Below are 20,675 nucleotides of genomic sequence, written 5' to 3' on the forward strand. Positions count from 1 at the left end.
CAGCTCCCTCATCAAGAAAGCCCATCACAGGATGTTCCACCTGCCGATCCAGATGATGGTGCAGTTTTACATGGCCATCATTGAGTCCATCCTCACCTCCTCCATCACTGTGTGGTTCGCTGGGGCCACTGCCAGGGACAGACAGAGACTGCAGCGCATTGTGCGCTCTGCTGAGAAGGTGATTGGCTGCAGCCTTCCATCTCTACAGGACCTGTACGTCTCCAGGACTCGGGGCGAGCAGGCCGTATAGCAGCTGACACCTCTCACCCTGGACATGGACTATTTGAGCCACTTCCCTCTGGCAGGAGGCTACGGTCCATTGGAACCAGAACCTCTCGTCATAACAACAGTTTCTTCCCCTCTGCTGTTTGTCTCATGAACACTTTATAATATTTGCACAAAACCGGACACTTTATAACACCAGCCACTTTAATAAGCCATGTTTGCACTGTTGTTCTGATGCTGCTGTTGTATATATTTTCTACCTTTAAGTATTTTATTTTATTTTATTTTTAAGCATATCTTTTTTTAACTTCGTGCATGCCCTTATTTGTATTTGTATTCAGTGTGTTTTATGTTTTATGTTGCACTTTATCACCAAAATAAGTTCCTACTTTGTGAACTGTGTTCACAAACGATGGCAATAAAAGGATTCTGATTCTGATAAACTCATCACGGTGAGTAATTAAGATGCTCGGAGTTGGTTAAGAAAGTGAGGAGTAACTTTGGAATGATGCAAACCATTTAAAATGAACCAGTTCTGCAGCACCACGCTAACACTCGTAGCTAGCACCGTCGCAAAATAGTAAACGAACTCTCAGTAATCAAAGGGGGTTGATTGCTTCGAAAAAGAGATTTCAAAATGACTCACTGCAAATAAACAAGCTTGCCTAAGACGTGAGGGAAAGCGCCACATTTGTGCATAGTGTTGTTGTGTCATTTGGCAAGACACTTCACCCTCTTTGCCTATAGCTCTATTAATGAAGACATGAGTCCAGATTTCTAAACATGAAAAAAGCACATATTATATATTCAAATGTATAGATTTTTCATATTTAAGGAGCTGTAAAAGGTACTAGTTTAGGAAGGGTAAAACAACCATCTGATTATCTTAAAGAGCACATATTATGCAAATGGACTGTTTTGTTTTAGCTTTTAGCCATGTTAGAATATCATTCCCTCATTATAAACATATCTGGAGTCATTCAGGCGGCTTTCAGTAATTGTCTGTAGAAAATCCTTTGCCTCTGAGCCTCACAAATTACTCTACTACTAATTGAATTATCCTGGGATTGTCATGAGGGATACCCAATACAATACTGATATCGGGTATTGCCACCAATACTGAACATTTTGATGGAGCAGATACCGCTTCCAATGTATTTGTTCAGTCGATGTCCCTTTTTTGTCTATAAATTGGTGTAATATGAAGATTTACTGGCCAATGTTTGACCAAATACCTTGTAATATTGAACATGTATATTCTCAAAGCTGGTTTGTAATTACTTTAAATGATGAATAACAGTTATAAAACACATTATTATTATTATTATTATTATTATTATTATTATTATTATTATTATTAGTAGTAGTAGTAGTAGTAGTAGTAGTAGTAGTAGTAGTAGTAGTAGTAGTAGTAGTAGTAGTAGTAGTATTTTTATTTTTTATTTTTTATTTTTATTTTTTTTACCATACTCCATTTTAAATTAAATAAATAACATTTTCAGTCACTGCACTGGTATCTGTTGATATCGGGTACGGTAGATAGTATCAAAGTATCAACATGCGGTATCGGTGCATCCATAATTGTGATGTCACAGATAGAAGCTCTGCTCAGTTTTAAGTCCATAAATAATCAGCAGACTCATTTTAAGCATTTCTGTCGACAAATTGCATTCATTTCTGCTGCACGCTTCTCTTTACATGTTTGGGCATGTTCCTCATTACTTACATTCATTGTTTTCACCATGGTAATTCCTTCTGCTGCCAGTAGATGGCAAGCTGCACCAGATCAGCGTATAATGAGCACCAAGGCTGTGAAATGATGTCTCTATATTTAAATTAGGCATTATTTTGAGTTCTAAATAATGAGCCAAGGCAAAGGTAACGATGACCATGTTTAAAAGCCAGTAAAGATAGAAATAATGTATAATGTTTGTTTTGTAAGGTTTGGTCGGTTTCCTTTGGTCACTCAGAGCATCGAGTCTCTGTGTCACTGTGGCTGTTACCTGTCCACTCTCCTCTGCCTCTGAGCTCACAGATGGACACGGCCTGCAGGGCTCCAACCAAACACACTGCACTTTAGAACTATAGCACCGCAGGGAGAAAGAGAGACAGGCAGACAGGAGGAGAGAGGAGAGAGGGAGGGAGAGAGGCAGGCAGACAGGAGGAGAGAGGAAAGAGGGAGGGAGAGAGGCAGGCAGACAGGAGGAGAGAGGAGAGAGAGAGAGAGAGACAGGCAGACAGGAGGAGAGAGGAGAGAGGGAGGGAGAGAGGCAGGCAGACAGGAGGAGAGAGGAGAGAGGGAGGGAGAGAGAGAGAGACAGGCAGACAGGAGGAGAGAGGAGAGAGGGAGGGAGAGAGGCAGGCAGACAGGAGGAGAGAGGGAGAGGGGCAGGCAGACAGGAGGAGAGAGGGGAGAGGGAGGGAGGGAGGGAGGTAGGCAGACAGGAGGAGAGAGGAGAGTGGGAGGGAGAGAGAGAGGGAGGGAGGGGGAAAGAGACAGGCAGACAGGAGGAGAGAGGGAGAGAGAGAGGCAGGCAGACAGGAGGAGAGAGGGGAGAGGGAGGGAGAGGGGTGGAGAGAGAGAGAGAGAGGGAGACAGGCAGACACGAGGAGAGAGGAGGGAGAGGGGTGGAGACAGTGAGAGAGAGAGAGAGAGAGAGAGGGGCAGACTGGAGGAGAGAGGAGAGGGGGTGGGAAAGGGGTGGAGAGAGAGAGAGAGAGAGAGAGAGGGGCAGACAGGAGGAGAGAGGGAGGGAGAGGGGTGGAGAAAGAGAGAGAGGCAGACAAGAGGAGAGAGGAAAGAGGGAGGGGTGGAGAGGAGAAAGAGAGCGAGGCAGGAGGAGAGTGGAGAGGGGTGGAATGAGAGCGAGGTAGAGAAAAGGAGAGGGAGGAGAGAGAAAGAAGGGGAGAGGGTGTGGGGTGGGAAGAGCACAAGGGCAGAGAAAGGGAGAGAGTGTAAGGAGAGGAGTGGTGGGAGAGAGGCAGAGAAAGAAAGAGAGGGAGGAGAGGTAGAGAAAGAGAAAGAAAAAGGGAGGGAGGAAAGATGGGAAGAGAAAGAGGTGAAGGGAAGACGGGAAGGAAAGAGTGTAGAGTGCAGAGAGAGAGGGGGGAGAGGGAGATAGAGAGAGGGAGGGAGGAGAAAGAAAGACAGAGATAGAGAGAGAGATGAGAGAGAGGGTGGGATGGGAAGAGAAAGGGGGACAGGAGGGAACGACAGAGATGAATGTGTGGAAAGAAAGACGGGAGGGAAAAGGAGCGAGTGGAAGGAAAGGAGGGAATGGAGTGGAGAGAGGGAGAGGGGAAGAGGGAGGGAGGAAGAAAAAGAAAAATGGAGGGCGGTAGAGAGAGCGAGGAGGGGTAGGGGGAGAGGTGAAGGCGACGGGAGGGAAACTGAGAGAGAAGAGTGTGAGAAAGAGGGGGAGTTGAGAGGTGAGGGATGACAAAGGTAGAGACTAAGGTGAGACAGAGGAAATTGGAGGAGACATTAAGGGAGACGTATGAAGAAAAATAAAGGGGAAGAGAGAGGGAGAGGTGCAAGACACAGAGAGGAAGGAAGTGGAGCTTGAGACAGGAAGAGAAAGAGCGAGGGGGGGAATGAAAAGAGAACCGGAGGGTGAAATGAGAAGAGAGAGTGGGAGTGGTGGACAGGAGATAGAGGTAAACACAAAACGCCCAGAGGAAAAACAGGGAGTGGAGGAAAGGTTCATTCTGTTTATTCAGGCCTCCAGGCTCCCCACAGCGCTCCTGTCACTCACATATATCACTCATGGACGGGGTATTACATCAGATGCCCTCCCTGAAGCTCTTTACACTAACCGACACATTTTTCTCAAACCACTGCCACTACAACTTTGCAGGCACGTCGTTATCTATCTGTTTTATATTTCACACACACTACTGAGATTAAAGTGAAAATCAACTCGGTGCTAAACCTTGTCTAGACCAGGATTAAACCAGAACTAAAAGAGGACCAACCCAAGTCTACGTCATGATTTTAATGCACTTATCGAAGTGTCATATTAAAACAGTGGTCCCTCGTTTATTGCGGTGGTTATGTTCTAAAAAAATAACTCACAATAGGCGGAATTATTATTATTATTATTATTATTATATATGTTTTGCAGCTATAAAACCCCTCACCACACACTTTATACACTTTTCTCACACAGGCATTAACATTTTCTCACATTTCTCTCTTGTTTAAACACTCTCAAACCTTCATAAACTTAAAAAATAAGTACAGTATTATAGAAAGAAACCAAAGATCAAGACCTGTTTTCAAGCCCAAAAATTTGTTTGAGAAATAAAAATATAAACTTGTCCTATACTACAAATAAAAATGAGAGCTTTTAGAAATAGTGTAACAAATTTAATTTTAATGATCAAGCTATGAGGTTGGACACACAAGAAATGATTCATAGTGACATATTTCATAGTTCCTTTGACCGCGCCAATTTGTCTTGGCACTGCTCCGCTATAGTATCTTTTTCCACTTGGTGCAGGTGTCTTTTTCTGAATGCAAACATACAGCACTTCAGAGTCACACTGCGATCAAACATCTGTGTAAATTTGTCTGTTTAAACACTCTCAAAGTTCAAACCTTCATAGGCGCCTTTGTCAGTGCAGAACGTTTCATCAGGGGGGTTTGTCGGGGAGAAAACTTGCAAACATACAGCACTTCAGAATCACACTGCGATTGAACATTTGTGTGAATTAGGCTGAACACTTCTGTACTGTACAGGAGACACGGCACAGAGGAGATTAATTGACAATGTTCTACAGTCCCTCAGCCAATCAGGAACACAATGCATGTTCATATGCTGTAAAAAAGTATTCAAAATTGTACTACAAGAATCAGCAAAACAGCAAGGCCGTGAAACGTGAACCGCGATATAGTGAGGGACAACTGTACTCCTTATTCATTCAAAGTAAATTACTATTCTAGCCACAGCTGCCCTGGGGCGGGCTGACGGAAGCAAGGCTGCCAATCTGCACCATCTGACCATCACCAACGCTCAAATACACACCGTATACCAGGCAGAGTGGGTTAGGTATCTTGCATGAGGACACAAACGGTAATTAAACTTCTGATGTTCAGGTTGGTGGGTGAGCGCTCTAACCACTGAACCACTGTCGCCTCATCAGAACTAAATTGTGCACAAACGAGGACCAACTCAAGTGTTTATAAATCACATTTTATTCAGTTGTAAATGTAACACTGGTATTAGTTTAGTTGGCCCATATTTAATTCCTCACTTAAAGCCTCTGTACTTGATTTTTCCCTTGTATTTGAGCCAAACTTGTCTGATAATAAGGAATGTTAGCATGCTAGTTGGTGTTAGTCTCTGAAAGTTGTGAAAAGTGCTTATTGTGAATGATTAGGATGCTCAGAATGCATAAGGAAAATCAAGAATAACTTTGGACCACTGCAAACAATTTAAAATGAACTAGCTCTGATTCTCCCTCGTTTAAAGAGTAAAAACCTGGCACTGCACCTTTAAGCTTTTAGACATTAAAATATGCAAATGTAATAAAGGACGCCACCTCAAACTAAGTGCTTTAAATCGAATGTATGAAAATGAAATGCAAAGTCGAATATAATCTTATTGAACTGAAAGGAGCTGAGTGCCTCCTTGATAAACCTTTTACTGATAAACCAGGGACTTGTCAGGGCCCATTTTGCTCCAGCTTCATCCTGGTTCTCCTAAATCCACAGGGGGCACTTCAGAGCGCTTTAACCCCTTTGAGGAGCCTCCTCTCTGGGCTGGCGGACACAGATTTATGGGAGAGCAGTGGCCTGGTGAGCTCTGTTATTGACCATTGCTGATAATGTCTTCATATATTAGCCCGGCGCTGAGGGATCAGACTGGAGTTGATTTAATTGGGTTCGAGAGCAGCTCTTGTGAATTCTTTGGAGTGAATTTATACTTTAAGCGTTTTGGACCGGCCCACTCAATAACACTGTGGCACTAGTCCAATGCTCTGTTTGAGTGAGTGCTGTGACTTTATATCTTATTTTATGTCTAGACTAAACCAATGCCCAAACATCTGATTTGCTTTGCTGGAGTGGTTGGTGTTATATAGTGGTCGTTAAAGAGGAGGTGTTTTACTTCTGTGGAGTATTAACTGCTAACACGGTACATTCTTAGATCACCATGTTTCCTTTTATTGTTTTGAAAATATATAAAAATTTCACTTTCATGTTTGTCGCTCTGAGTCTCCCTTCCCTTTGCTCCCTATGTTAACCCACTCCCTCTTCAGAGCACTATCACAACACTTTATACGCCCCTTTTAGGTGATTTCTGTAGTGATTTTGTCCAACACAAAACTACATAGAAGTGTAAGTGTATTGCTCAAAGACTCAACAATAGGATGAACTAGTTATGAATTTGAGCTTCCAGTCTTCAGGCTATAAGACACGGATTTCAATGAGAATATTTGCATTAGGTGTCTCCCTCTACTGGCCATAGAAGGGAATGGAGCGTGTTGAAATAGCTAATTAGCAGCATGGCAGTTAGTTAAATGCTTTGTAGTGAATGCAGTTTTAGCTGTACCACAACTGTTACTGTTTTTTCACACTATTTTCTTTCTTTCTTTATTCTTTATTTGTCAGGGACCATGTACAAATTCATTAATCTCACAAAAGAAAAGATGATTTGTACGAAACTTAGCTACTGCTAGTTTCCATGTGCAGTCCCTGTGCAGGTGAACACACTTTAAAATATATATTTCATCACAATTATAAGACAGTTCATCATTTACATTAGCAGTAAAATAAAATAAATGTCCCCATGTCCAATACAGTATGTTTCCTACAGTCCAAACCAATATAAAAAATCAATTATGTGCAGGTTTTTACAGTGAAACAGAACAGTACAAATTAACTGGACTGATGAGGACACATTTGATTATCTAAAATGTACTATTTTAGTATGAATTTTGATACCGCTTTATAATATCTACACTTATATAATAAAACCTTAAAGGGCACGTATTACACTATTTTCTGATCTATGTTATAATGTTGTTTCTTCATCAAAAACATACCTGGAGTTGTTTTACACGCAAATTCTGCATATTTAAGTTAGGTTCTTCTATCAAATGGAAAACACTCTGTTCCTCCTTGTGATGTCATCATGTGGTAACACAGAAAGTGCTCCACCGTGTTTTTAAAGTCAACACACAGCCCTGGAATTATCAATCTTTACTGAACTAAAGGTAAAAGGTAGATGTTAACTTGAAACCACTACCACTGCATGACATCACAAGGTGGAACAGAGCATTTTGAGCTTTAGAGATGTCCACAGTAGGACCTTTATCTTCTAACTCAAACAGCTAGAGTAGTTATTAACCCTGAATCATTCTTAATAAACAATTTGGACATTATGAATTAAGTCTTTGTTCATGCTAATTACGCTAATTACGGTTTAGTTATTATATAGTGGTACACACATTTTCCTTCACAAAATATGCATTACTTCTTCGTGAAATGTGTCGTGGTTGTGGTCTGAGGATAATAATGGATTGGGCTAAAGTGCTGTGACAAACTTGAGATTTCTGGAGGATAATTCCCATTCTGCTCGTCTCTGTTTTGGATGGGATTCTGTGGAGGCGTTTTGAACGTTGTAAACACGATTAATCTCCATCTTTCCTCTGCACCTCTGCACCTCCGCTGGCCTGTCATTTTCAGAGCGTGCAAAGGGGCGGAACAGATGAACAGGAAAAATGACTCTGGAATCATTAACATTAAAGGGAAGACTGAAATATGAACTGTTAAACTAATGCAGGGATCCCATGCATTTCAGAACAGCTCGACAACTACAGGGTTAGCAGGATTTATGCGGAATTAGACCCTGTGGAGATTACATGTTTTATTCTCTGCAGGCTCCATTATATAGTCGTAAAGTGGGGTATTAACTGCAAACACATAATATATTTAAATCACTATGTTGTTTTGTTTATTATTTTGAACAGTGGTGGAAGGGGACAAAGTACAAGTAGTAAAGCGCTGCACTTACGTAGAATTTTTAGATATCAGCTTTTACTTTTACTTCACTACATTTAAGAGCAGGTATCTGTACTTTCTGCTCCACTATGTCATTGAACTGGTCTGAAAAGTAAAAAGTACTTTTCATATGATTTGAGGGGTTATTTTTACCATGTCCATAGTAACATCCCGACTAAAGTTTTTGAGTTCAAGCTTCGGCTTTGAGCAAAACAAAAATAAATACACAAAATGTATAAGAAAAATTAAGAAACTGATTTGTATTGTTCCCGTTGACCAAAATATGTATCATTTTTGTATCATTATCATTACATTTAACACTTGAACAAATTTACAACACTTGAGTGAAATTCTTTTACTTTTTAAGTTAATTTTTAAACAGGTACTTTTACTTAAGTAGATTTTTTCATGTGATACTTTTACTTTTACTTTTTATCTTTGTATCTGTACTTTTACTTTAACAAAATACTTGAGTACTTCGACCGCTGGTTTTGAAAATACTATATTCGCCTAAATCAATGTGTTTGTGTAATCCCTTAGTCGTCCAGGTCTGATCCATAGTAAAAGACGAACTTTAAATCTGCTGTCAACTGAAGAAATCAACAATTTTTCCAGTTGACAGATTTAAACTTCATCTTGCTAAAACAATGTATTAAAATGTTTAAGTATTTCCATTTTGTTTTTGACACTCTAGGCCAGGAGCATGGGGGGTGTAGGTTTGTGGGAAAACCTTTGGACAGAACCATAAGGATTGTTGAAATACGGCCTGGGAGAGATCGATAGATTACTCAAACATGCATGGATGACATCTAAAACCTCTTCAGACATGTTTTTGATGAGGGAACAATGATATAACATGGTTGAAAGCTCCAAAAAGTCGATAATACATAAATAATACACCCATATTAAAACATGAATTGACTCAAAAGAATAGTTTAAAAAAAGTATGGGAGTGGCTTGGCTTGGCTTGAATAATTTTAGGCGCTAGATTATTTGAACAATTTTCATAATTTCAATCACTTTTTTATTTATAGAGCCCTTTATAACACGGGGGGTGACCAAAGTGCTTTACAATAAAACCAACAGTATAAAAACATGTTAAATATTAAACAGTGAAATAAAAAATTAAATGTTTTCAAAGGGTCACTGTGTTACTGAGTGTTAAAGTCAGTCTGAATAGATAAGGTTTTTAGCCTGGATTTAAACGAGCCAAAGTCTGTGATAGTGGCATATCTGGGGGCAGTTTGTTCCAGAGTCTAGGGCGACAGAGAAATCCTCATCACCTCTGTTTTTGAGCCTGACTCTGGGGACTCGAGCAGAAGTCGGCTGATTGACCTTTGAGTTTCGAACACACAGGAGTTCAGTCAAATAAGAGCTTTAAAAAACAACCACTTCCAAAAGAAACTGAAGCCAGTGAAGTGATGAAAGGACTGGGGTGATGTGCTGACGACGGTGTTGTTGGTCAGAAAACGAGCTGCGGTGTTCTGCATGAGCTGGAGGCGACTAAGGGCAAACTGGGAGACACGACAAAGTGCATTACAGTAATCTATTCTTGAGCTGAAACAAGCGTGAATAATCTGTTCAAGGTCGGTGCGATTTAAAAAAAAAAAAGGCTTTACTTTCGATAAAAGACGTGACTGAAAAACTTGAGCTCACCACACTGGCAAACTGTTTAAAATTGTTGCCAAAAATGACCTCAATAATACCCACATACTTTTTCTAATGATATTTATAATAGAGTTTAGTTTCAGTTTAGTAGAGTTTAGTCTGAGGAGAGTAACAACCCTTAGGATAAAAGTGTCACTCCTCTGTGTCCTGCAGCATCACAATCAGCCTCCAGGGGGAACCAGGTGAACTCTGGGATGGCAACAGCGAGGCCTCTCCTAAGCCTCACACTTACTCCTGTGCTATTTTGGTTCATGACGAGACCATGAGGCGTTCCTTTGAAATATTTCCTCTTGAAGGTGTTCTGCCATATTTGATGTAAAAAGCCTGTAGCGTGTGAGGGACCTTGATGCTGCGCTTGCGTTTGGTGGAAATGATAAACCTGACAGCTAAAATCTTGATCGTACTTGTGTTATTTTTGCTTTCGATGCTCTGTACTGTCCACCTGCTGTCTGTGGACCTGATCCTGAGCCTCTGCAGTTATAAATGCACTGTTATGCTAATGTTGCTAACGTGTACATGTCAGCAAAAACTCATATCATCTCAAACATTGCTTTATTAATTTTAATGTAGTAGGAATGTTTGGGTTACCACTAATTGGATCCTCCGTTTGGCTTATTTCAGCACTTGTTTTTTATTACTTGATTGAGTCCTTACTGTAATATACCGACTTGAAAACTAGAAGGGGCATCCAACACTGAACTCGGAGATTACGTCATTCCGAGATCCAAGTTCCAATCCTTGAGGGCAACTGGAACACAACAGAGCTTCTTGGATACAGGAAAAACAAGGATCTCATGTCACACAATCCAACAGTCTCTAACTGCAACTGCGACAATATTTCAGCTGGTAGAGTGTTTGTCTGCTGATCCGAAAGTTGGCGGTTCGAATCCCGTTTCCAACATAAACATCATTTTAGAGTAGTCATATCCACTGATCCACAGGTTGGCGGTGCAATTCCAGCTCCCATAGATGTCTGCGTACACTTGAGTGCCTTGAATATGGAAAACGCTATATAAAAACGTGACCATCGTTTACCGTTTAACTTCGAACTGTACAAGCCGCACTCCTTAGTTGGTTAAAATCCCATTATATGCAAAAACTGCCCAGTGAATTTTAATCTCTGTACATAATATCTAACTGACCCTTTTCTGATTTGCTAATTGGGACATTCACTTTTTCTCCGCGAGTCATTTTTCTGCCCTAGTATGCAGCTGGTGTCTGTCCTGTCTGCTCGTCGTCTTTCCTTTGATGGTGTCATTTTTAGTATTCCCCAGCAGTTTGTCCTTATTATGGTGGACAAGGGCCTCTCTCCGTCAGGGTCAGCTTGAGGAGAGGAGCTACTCACGAGAGACAAGAGGGACTGCGTATGTGGACGGGGATACAACAACAACGATACAAGATAAAGCAGGGGTCGGTACAGGCTGGGAGATGATCTTTGATAGTGGCGTGAGAAGTGACCGATTTACCTGATTTTTACTGTCTCAAGAACGTGAAAAACATAACTAGTTCATTTCAAACAGTTTGCAGTGGTCCAACGTTATTACATTATGCATTCTGGGCATCCTAATTATTCACAGCAATGAGTTTATAAGCACTTTTCAATTCCAATACTAAGGAATAGACTTATATCCATCTATTGTCTTGTTCTAGTACAGCTCAAGACCGTTCTAGCCAACAACTACTTAAGATGATCATGCTTATAAAAAAATCTTTCTTATACAGTAGGTGTGGGTGGGTCTGTCTACACGTACACCTACTTAATGTTTTCTCTTTTTCTTTTGGACCAAGAGTCTTATTATTTTTGTCACATCCTCGTTGTCACCTTTAAAATGGCTCAGCGGGTGGTGTTTCATTATAAACCCTGACAAAGACATTACCTGTATCGAAACCACAGACTGTATAAAGAAGTGGATTAAGAGAATATTATGTCACTCATGGCGTTCAGCTCCACCCAGTTGAAGCTCATCAAGGCTAGCGGTTATACGGGCGAATTTGGAGCAGAGTTCTGTAAGGTATTTTCTAGCAGTGCAGCACTACTCCAAACTGGTATCTTGATTTACTAATGCTAAGGTAAATAACGTGTGCCCAACTGTGGATATAAAATACATGGGGGATCACCAGGACGCTATGGAGGCTAACAAGGACTGTGGACAAGAAGATAACACCTATGTTCTGGTCTTTTGATTACAGCCACTTCTTATCTGTAGCCACATCTCAGGGTTATAAAACAGTCACCTTGTTCGACATTGCCTAAAGTTTCTTCATGTATAATACCATGCTGATAAGAAGAAGACCTGCCTCTCAAACAAAAACATTGGGAGAACCTATAAAAGTTGTCAACAGGCACATCTCAGGGCTCTCCACCTATCCTTTCCTGAGAATCCGTTGCTTCATTGTTCACTCTACCTGTGTGGAACTCATTAAACCCTTCTGACTTTGTTTCAGTCTCTTTATCCTCTTTGACGCTTACACCAGAAATGAACAATTCTTACATTTCCATATTTGCAATTCCGACAGCGAGTTTCAAAGCAACCAAAGAACCAATCCAGAGAGAAGCTGATGGAGGTAACGCCCCTTTCCGCCCGTTTTGCTGGTCTAGCGCGGAGCAGGTCTTTAGCAACGCTGTCAATCAATCTGTTATTAATGTCCTTATCTTGATTTATGGACAAAATAGTGAAATAGAAACACCAGCATCATGTAGAGCGGGTTAATATGAACATTTTGAGACCAAAATCACGAGGCTCACTGCAGTAGTTACAGAGAGAATGTAGCTCGTTCCAGGACTTTTTAAAACATTTCCAACAGAGCACCTCAGACCTTTCTTGACCACTTTTTTAGTCTTATCGCAGTACGTTTTTAGACGAGCATGGTCATCTTCACTGTTTGTTAGTTTTTGAACCTTATTTTTGAGGAGCATCTGGACTTGTAACTAAGGAAAAACGAAGCTCTCACTCCTTCTGTGTTTTAATGGTAATTCGGGTTCTAAAGGTTCGTTTCTATCCTGATACTGTGACTTTTTTAGTATCGCTCTAGTTTCAATACTAGTTTTAGTATCGACTAGTATCTGATTTGGGATACTTTTGTCAACCCTCTTAGTACACAGTGGACTTATTTTGACCTCAAGAGCTGATTATGCAATATATCAGTACTTTGGCAAGACAATTTTGCTCAAATCCATAGAATAAAAATCAGGTAAAGGACTTTTAAGACGTACAAGTGCAGAGTAAACCAATCAAGCCCAGTAGAACGATAAAAGCTTTGAGAGATTTGATTTGTATAGGGAGATTATGGAGCCGCATGTTGTTATGAAAAATCCAAACAGTTGTAAGGATGATGGTCTCTGTTATAAATGGAGACCAGCATTGTATTGATTATCATTTGGTTATTTATAATCCAGTGTGAGCATTATCAATAACACATCTGCTGTACAAATCTTCTTTCACCAGTATGATCTAATGCACAATCTATATCAGATTTGGTTTCCTTCACAATTGATCCAGTTTCATGGGGAAATAATGGCCACATTTGTAATAATTAGTTTGGACTATAGAAAACCAATGCTGTATGAATATAAACCAACTGTTTTTCAATGTGTTGTTGTGGTTTGTAAATGTAATAGAACTTATTTCAAAATTGCAGTGCCGTTTTCAGATATCTGTAGTCTTATATTTAGTCATTTTAATTTGTTTGGTTCAATTCTATGTTTTATATTCAAGTTTGGTATTTTAAACAGACAATTTTCATGTCATCATAGTCTTTGTTTACACTTTCACGAATTAAATTAAAAACAGGACTAGATTAGGACTAAATCCAGAACTAGACCAGAACTAGACCAGAACCAAATCAGAACTAGACCAGAACTAGACAAGAACTAAATCAGAACTAGACCAGAACTAGACAAGAACTAAACCAGAAATAAACCAGAACTAGACCAGAAACTAGACAAAAATTAGACGAGAAGTAGACCAGAATTAAACCAGAACTAGACCAGAACTAGACCAGAACTAGATCAGAACTAGACCAGAACTAGACCAGAACCAAATCAGAACTAGACCAGAACTAGACCAGAACTAGACCAGAACTAAACCAGAACTAGACCACAACTAGACCAAAACTAGATAAGAACTAGACCAGAACCAAATCAGACTTAGACCACAACTAGACCAGAACTAAACCAGAACTAGACCAGAACTAAACCAGAACTAGACAAGAACTAGACCAGAACTAGACAAGAACTAGACCAGATCTAAACCAGAACTAGACAAGAACTAGACAAGAACTAGACCAGAACTAGACCCGAACTAGACCAGAACTAGACAAGAACTAGACCAGAACTAAACCAAAATTAGACCAGAACTGGACAATAACTAGAACAGAACTAGACCATAACTAGACCAGAACTAGACCAAAACTAGACCAAAACTAGACCAGAACTAAACCAGAACTAGACCAGAACTAGACAAGAACTAGATCAGAACTAGACAAGAACTAGATCAGAACTAGACCAGAACTAGACCAGAACTAGATCAGAACTAGACCAGAACTAGACCAGAACTAGATCAGAACTAGACAAGAACTAGACCAGAACTAAACCAGAACTAGACCAGAACTAGATCAGAACTAGACCAGAACTAGACCAGAACTAGACCAGAACTAGATCAAAACTAGACAAGAACTAGACCAGAAGCTGGCTCTTAACAATGCTGTCAATCAACCCTGTTGCTAAAGCTAGCAGGAGCAAACTTGAAGGAAAGAAGGCGCCTGAATTGTTTTTTAATGTTCATATCTCAAGTTACGGACACAATAACGAAATAAAAATACCAGGATCATGTAGAGTGGGTTAATACAAACATTTTAAGGCCAAAATTGTTGATGTTGATGGAGCTGGAAATGCGCCCATGATCACTTCCTATTTGGAACACGACGGCTAGCAGGTTAGCTCTGTTATGCAGGTTATTTATCCAGTCTATGGTGTGAACGCGTCCTTCGTTTTAGGTGTCGAAATGTTGTCCGTTTAGTTGGCCAGTGCTTTATATGCTTTCTACCTCATTTACTTCGACTTTAAATACTTTGGCTCGGTCCCTGGATGTTACGCCTGTAATTGGTTTGGGCCTCTGTGATGGGAAAGGAATACATTAAGATCTGTTTAGCTTTAATCTGGTCTGCTCCATTTCTCTCATATATTTATCTCTGTTTATTTTTTAATGTGTGTACTTTGAGTTTTTAAAAGCAAAAATATGACATGGATGAAAACAAAAATAACAATTTAGATTAGTTTAGATCTGGTTTGATGCACTACAAGGGTCAGGTCTGTGGAGAGGCAATGTGTCCAGCAGTAAGAATGCTTATTTGTTTTTCAAGGTATATGTTTGATGTATTGATACTGTATGTGTATGGTATAATGTATGAGTAATAAAAAATGTTAGATAGTTCAATTTTCGCCAGCAAAAACATTACACTGAACACTATAACTCAATAAATTAACACAAGTTTAGACTAGTTTGGTCCGTTATTGCATAGATTTTCTGGTAAATATCAGATCTGTGGAGAGGCAATCCATCTCACTATAAGAAATCATGCTTTTCAAGGTATTTTTGAGCAATAAAAGTGCTAGATAGATACATTTAATGCCATAACATCTCCATGGAGACAAGAAACCACTGGAAAAGTTACACAGTGCGGTATTTTGTTTCGTTATTATTCGTAAAGCAAATATCTGTACTTCATTCAGTTTTCAAAAGTAAAAATATAACATTGATGAGTACTGATCGCCCAACAAAAAACACTGGTTTAGACGCACTGTATGGCTTTTCTGGTAAAAGTCGCATCTATGGAGAGGCGATCGGGCTCACAATAAAGAAGAGTATGTTCATCAAGGTATTTTTGATCACTTTAAATAGTTACAGAGATGTTTTTATGCCGTGACAACTCCATGGAGACAAGAGCCCATCACAAAAAGGCTTTTACTTGGATTGCCAAACATGTACACTTGATGAGGAAAGTACATTGATTCTTATATTTCCTCGTATATTTTGTGTTTTGTTTCAGTATCGTGGGCCACACAGAGCCCTACACCAAACTGTGCTGTAAAGGATTCTGCATCGACATCCTCAAGAAACTCTCACGAAACATCAAGTTCTCCTACGACCTGTACCTGGTGACCAACGGCAAGCACGGCAAACTGGTGCGGGGCATCTGGAACGGCATGATCGGAGAGGTCAGTACTACTACTATTACTACAACTTTCTGTCTTGCATCTTAAACGACCTCACCTGTGAAAAAAAAACTCACTGTGCCTCTATGGAGTGGGCTTAGGGATATACAGTGCTTCAAGAAATGTGATCCATTCTTCACTTCTTTCTTGAGATGTTTAGCGACACATTTTGGGTGACATTTTTGGACGTCCTCTTCCATTTATTTTATCCATTGCTTCCGTTGCTCACCTTTGTGTTTCTTCCCTTTTGGTTTCCAGTCCAGTCTGACCTTTTGAATCCTTGAATCTTCCATACTTCTTATTCTTCTCCAATACTTCATTCTTCTTTATTAATATATAAGTGCCTGAATTCTCAGCCACTTACATCTTAGGCTTAATTCTTCTTCTAACTAATATCACTACTATTACTACTACTACTACTACAACTATTACTACTGCTGCTAATGCTGCTACTGCTACTACTGCTATTATTACTACCGATACTACTGCTGCTACTACTATGACTACTACTACTACTGTTACTACTACTACTACTACCATTACTACTAGAGCTACCACCACTATTACTATTACTGCTACTACTACTATTCCTACTACTGCTGCTGATGCTACTACTACTGCTACTACTACTACTACTACTACTACTACTACTACTATTCCTACTACTGCCGCTGCTGCTGCTGCTACTACTACTGCTACTACTACTACTACTGCTGCTGCTACTGTTACTGCTGCTATTATTACACTGGTGCTGAGAACATGGAACATCATAATTTGGAGAAATACTACTACTACATATGTTTACTACTATGACTAAGACCAACAGCAAGTACGGGACACTAGTGCAGGGAATGATCAGAGAGGTACTGCTTCTGCTACTACTAGTACTGCAGTTATTATTACTACTACACACAAAAGCTATACATGGCATCTGAAATGACATGGTTGGCCAGTCCGAACAAAACTATTATGACGACTACTTTTACTTGTACTTCTACTACAGAAAATAACGATAGAAGTCCTCATAGAAAATACTACAGTTAATTTGTAAACTGTTGGGACTACTTAAATTCGAGCCAAAAAGTCAACATTCAAAATTTCCACTGAGACATATTTAACATCTAAACCATTATCTGTTGCTTTGGCTCACGTCCAAATGTGTAAACTGCTCACGGCCCAGACAAGACAAATGTTTTTTCTGTTCAATTATTCATATTGATGCAGCAGGACTGGCCTCTCCTTTGGCCCCAGTCTGACCCCTGTCCCATCACAGCAGCACAGACGGAGCTCTTTAAAACATGGGGAAGGGCTCGGCGTGTTTTATCAGCTTGTTTTATTGTAAATTGTTGTAAAGTTTAGCACATCATCAAAACTCATTCTGAAAATATGTCTGCGGCAACTGTTGATGTTACTCGCAACGGCCGCCTTATAACTAGTATTGTCATGATACTAAAAGTTCAAACTCCATTTCGGTTCTACACAATAGACTTGAAATCCAAAACCAATTCTGAAACCGCAATGATAATAAAAAAACTCTTTATTTAGACAATAGAATGTCATTTGTAACATTAAATTCTAGTACTTTCTTTTATGTTCCCATGTGGCCTTATATCTGTGTAATCCTTTTGTCGTCCAGTAGGTTCCATAGTGGTCCCTTGTTTATCGCGGGGGTTACGTTCTAAAAATAACCCACAAAAGGCGAAGTCCGCAAAGTAGTCAGCTTTATTTTTACAATTATTATATATGTTTTGCCCTCCCCACACACTTTATACACTTTTCTCACACATTAACATTTTCTGTCGTAATGGTGGGTGTAGCGGACCAAAGAGTGCAAACTCGGGGCAGATTTAGTGTTTATTTACAGTTTGTGACACAAAATACAGAACCGAGGGTTGATCTGGTGGAGAGCAGGAAGCCAGGTGCCGGCCAGGATCCAGGAGCGGAGCATAGAGTGCAGCCGAGACAACAATGTGGGTAGCACCAGGGCAGGGAGCAGAGTGCAAACCAGGGTCCAGTAACGTGGAGTGCAGAGATAAACCAAGACCCAGCCAGGGCTGGGAAGCAGGGTAGAAGCAGGGTCGGAGCAGGGTCAGTGCAGGTGGGAGTAATTGCGCTGATGCGCTCCAGGTGCGCGCGGGAGGAGCCAGGAACTCCGCCCAGCTCCAGGCTCAAACAAATGAGGGAGGGGAAAGCACACAGGGAGACAGAAAATGCAGGATCATGACAGTACCCCCCCCCCAAGGGCCACCTCCTGGTGGCCCAACAGACCGATAAGGGTGAGAGGAGGGGAGCCGGACGGAGGGAAAAATGTCACTGGTGTGGGCCGGCTAGATTTGGGGTACGAGGACGACTATCCAGTGAAGCAACAACGGTCCAGGGGAATGGCGGGAGACACAACGAGGCCCCTGGATGGAAAGCAGTGTCCAGCGGAGCTGCAAGGGTCCCACCGAGAGGCAGCGGACACGCGGAGGTCCCTGAATGGAAGACAGTGTCCAGCGGAGCTGCAACAGTCCTGACGAGGGGCAGAGGACACGAGGACGTCCCTGGACGGAAAACAGTGTCCAGTGGAGTTGCGACGGTCCAGAAGAGGGGCAGATGACATGAGGAGGTCCCTGGACAGAAAACGGTGTCCAGCGGAGCTACAACGGTCCAGGCGAGGGGCAGATGACACGAGGAGGTCCCTGGATGGAAAACGGTGTCCAGCGGAGCTACAACGGTCCAGGCAAGGGGCAGATGACACGAGGAGGTCCCTGGACGGAGAACGGTGCCCAGCGGAGCTACATCGGTCCTGATGAGGGGCAGAGGACTCGTAGGGAGTGGACCGGTCGGGACAGGACAGCAAGCGGGGAACAGGCCCGTGAACAGGAGACAGACAGGTAAGCAGGGTGGGCAGGTTGTATGGTCCAATGAATTCTCCGTGGTGGGAGAATGCTGGGCGGTGCGTCTGATCTGGCCCCAAATCCGCTTGGTCCATTGTGGCGAGATCGTTCTGTCGTAACGGTGGGTGTAGCGGACCAAAGAGTGCAAACTCGGGGCAGATTTACAGTGTTTATTTACAGTTTGTGACACAAAATACAGAACCGAAGGTTGATCTGGTGGAGAGCAGGAAGCCAGGTGCAGGCCAGGATCCAGGAGCGGAGCATAGAGTGCAGCGGAGACAACGATGTGGATAGCACCAGGGCAGGGAGCAGAGTGCAAACCAGGGTCCAGTAACGTGGAGTGCAGAGATAAGCCAAGACCCAGCCAGGGCTGGGAAGTAGGGTAGAAGCAGGGTCGGAGCAGGGTCAGAGCAGGGTCAGAGCAGGGACGGTCCAGCAAGCAGGGTGAAGAAACGCGTAGGATCCGGCACCGAAACAGGATGTAGAAACGCAGGAATGACAACGATCTCGGCCCGAGTGTCTAGTCCTGGCTCCTCTTATACTCCACAGCAGGTGGGAGTAATTGCGCTGATGCGCTCCAGGTGCGCGCAGGAGGAGCCAGGAACTCCGCCCAGCTCCAGGCTCAAACAGGTGAGGGAGGGGAAAGCACACAGGGAGACAGAAAATGCAGGATCATGACATTTTCTCACATTTCTCTCTTGTTTAAACACTCTCAACCTTTGTAGGCGCCTTTGTCGGTGCAGAACGTTTCATTGACATTGTGGGTTTTGGCGGGGAGAAAACTTGCAAACATACAGCATTTCACAGTCACACTGCGATCGAACGTTTATGTAAATTTGGCTGAACACATTCTGTCCTGCACAGGAGACACGGCACGGAGGAGATCGATGGACGGTCTACAGTCCCTTAACCAATCAGGACGCAGAACACAATGCACGTTTAACAGTGAGGTCGCTGTGCTAGTCTATGCCTCTTATACTTGTTCTGATAGAGCTCAACCTCATAAAAGTCCATTTCTGTCCTGTGAATGTGACTTTTTTAGTATTGATACCAGCGCAAATGAGTATCTAGTTTCGATATTAGTTGTAGTATATGTTTTTCGATACTTTTCACCCAAGCGCAGATGGAGCCTTTGAAACAGTGGCCATGTTTCATTGGCTTGTTTTATTGTAAATTGTTTGAAAGTGTATCTGATGATGAAAACGCATTGTGAAAATGTATCTGCAGCAACTGTTTTTCATTTTGGTGGTACAGCTGCCGTCTTAGAAACAAAAACTGGAGGTTCGAACCCAGGTCTGATAAGTGAGTGATAGTGATTCGTTGGTGAGGCCGATGTCGCAGATTAGCAGTTGGAATATGTCAATCTGCAGAGGGCAGTTGTGGCTGCAAAAGTAATTTACCACTTGGCATAAAAATAATCTAATCGTTAATATTTGTCATTGTTTTTCAACCACTAGAGGGCACAGTGATCCTGATTGTACTGATCCATCGGAAATCTGCTAAAATGTGCCTGTTGGATAAGCTGCTTGTACAATAATTACAGGGCACTGATCACCATGAAATTCTTACCCAAAGCCCTTCAAAATATCATCAGTTCATCAGCATAATAGAAAAAAAAAAACACGTAGAGGACACTGGTACATACTTACTGATCAACGTCGCCTTTTTGAGGTGTATAAAATGT

General features: G+C 41.6%; 1 protein-coding gene across 1 annotated transcript in view; it reads left to right on the forward strand.

The window, feature by feature from the left end:
* grin2ca (glutamate receptor, ionotropic, N-methyl D-aspartate 2Ca) overlaps positions 1-20,675 on the forward strand; it is a 125,970-nt gene that overhangs the window by 78,147 nt on the left and 27,148 nt on the right. The window contains exon 7 of the mRNA XM_033970925.2: positions 15,947-16,115. Coding sequence (XP_033826816.1) covers positions 15,947-16,115 — 169 coding nt within the window. The remainder of the gene's footprint in view (positions 1-15,946; positions 16,116-20,675) is intronic.

The sequence above is a fragment of the Periophthalmus magnuspinnatus genome, chromosome 8, assembly GCF_009829125.3.
Source record: "Periophthalmus magnuspinnatus isolate fPerMag1 chromosome 8, fPerMag1.2.pri, whole genome shotgun sequence".
Classification (NCBI taxonomy): domain Eukaryota; kingdom Metazoa; phylum Chordata; class Actinopteri; order Gobiiformes; family Gobiidae; genus Periophthalmus; species Periophthalmus magnuspinnatus.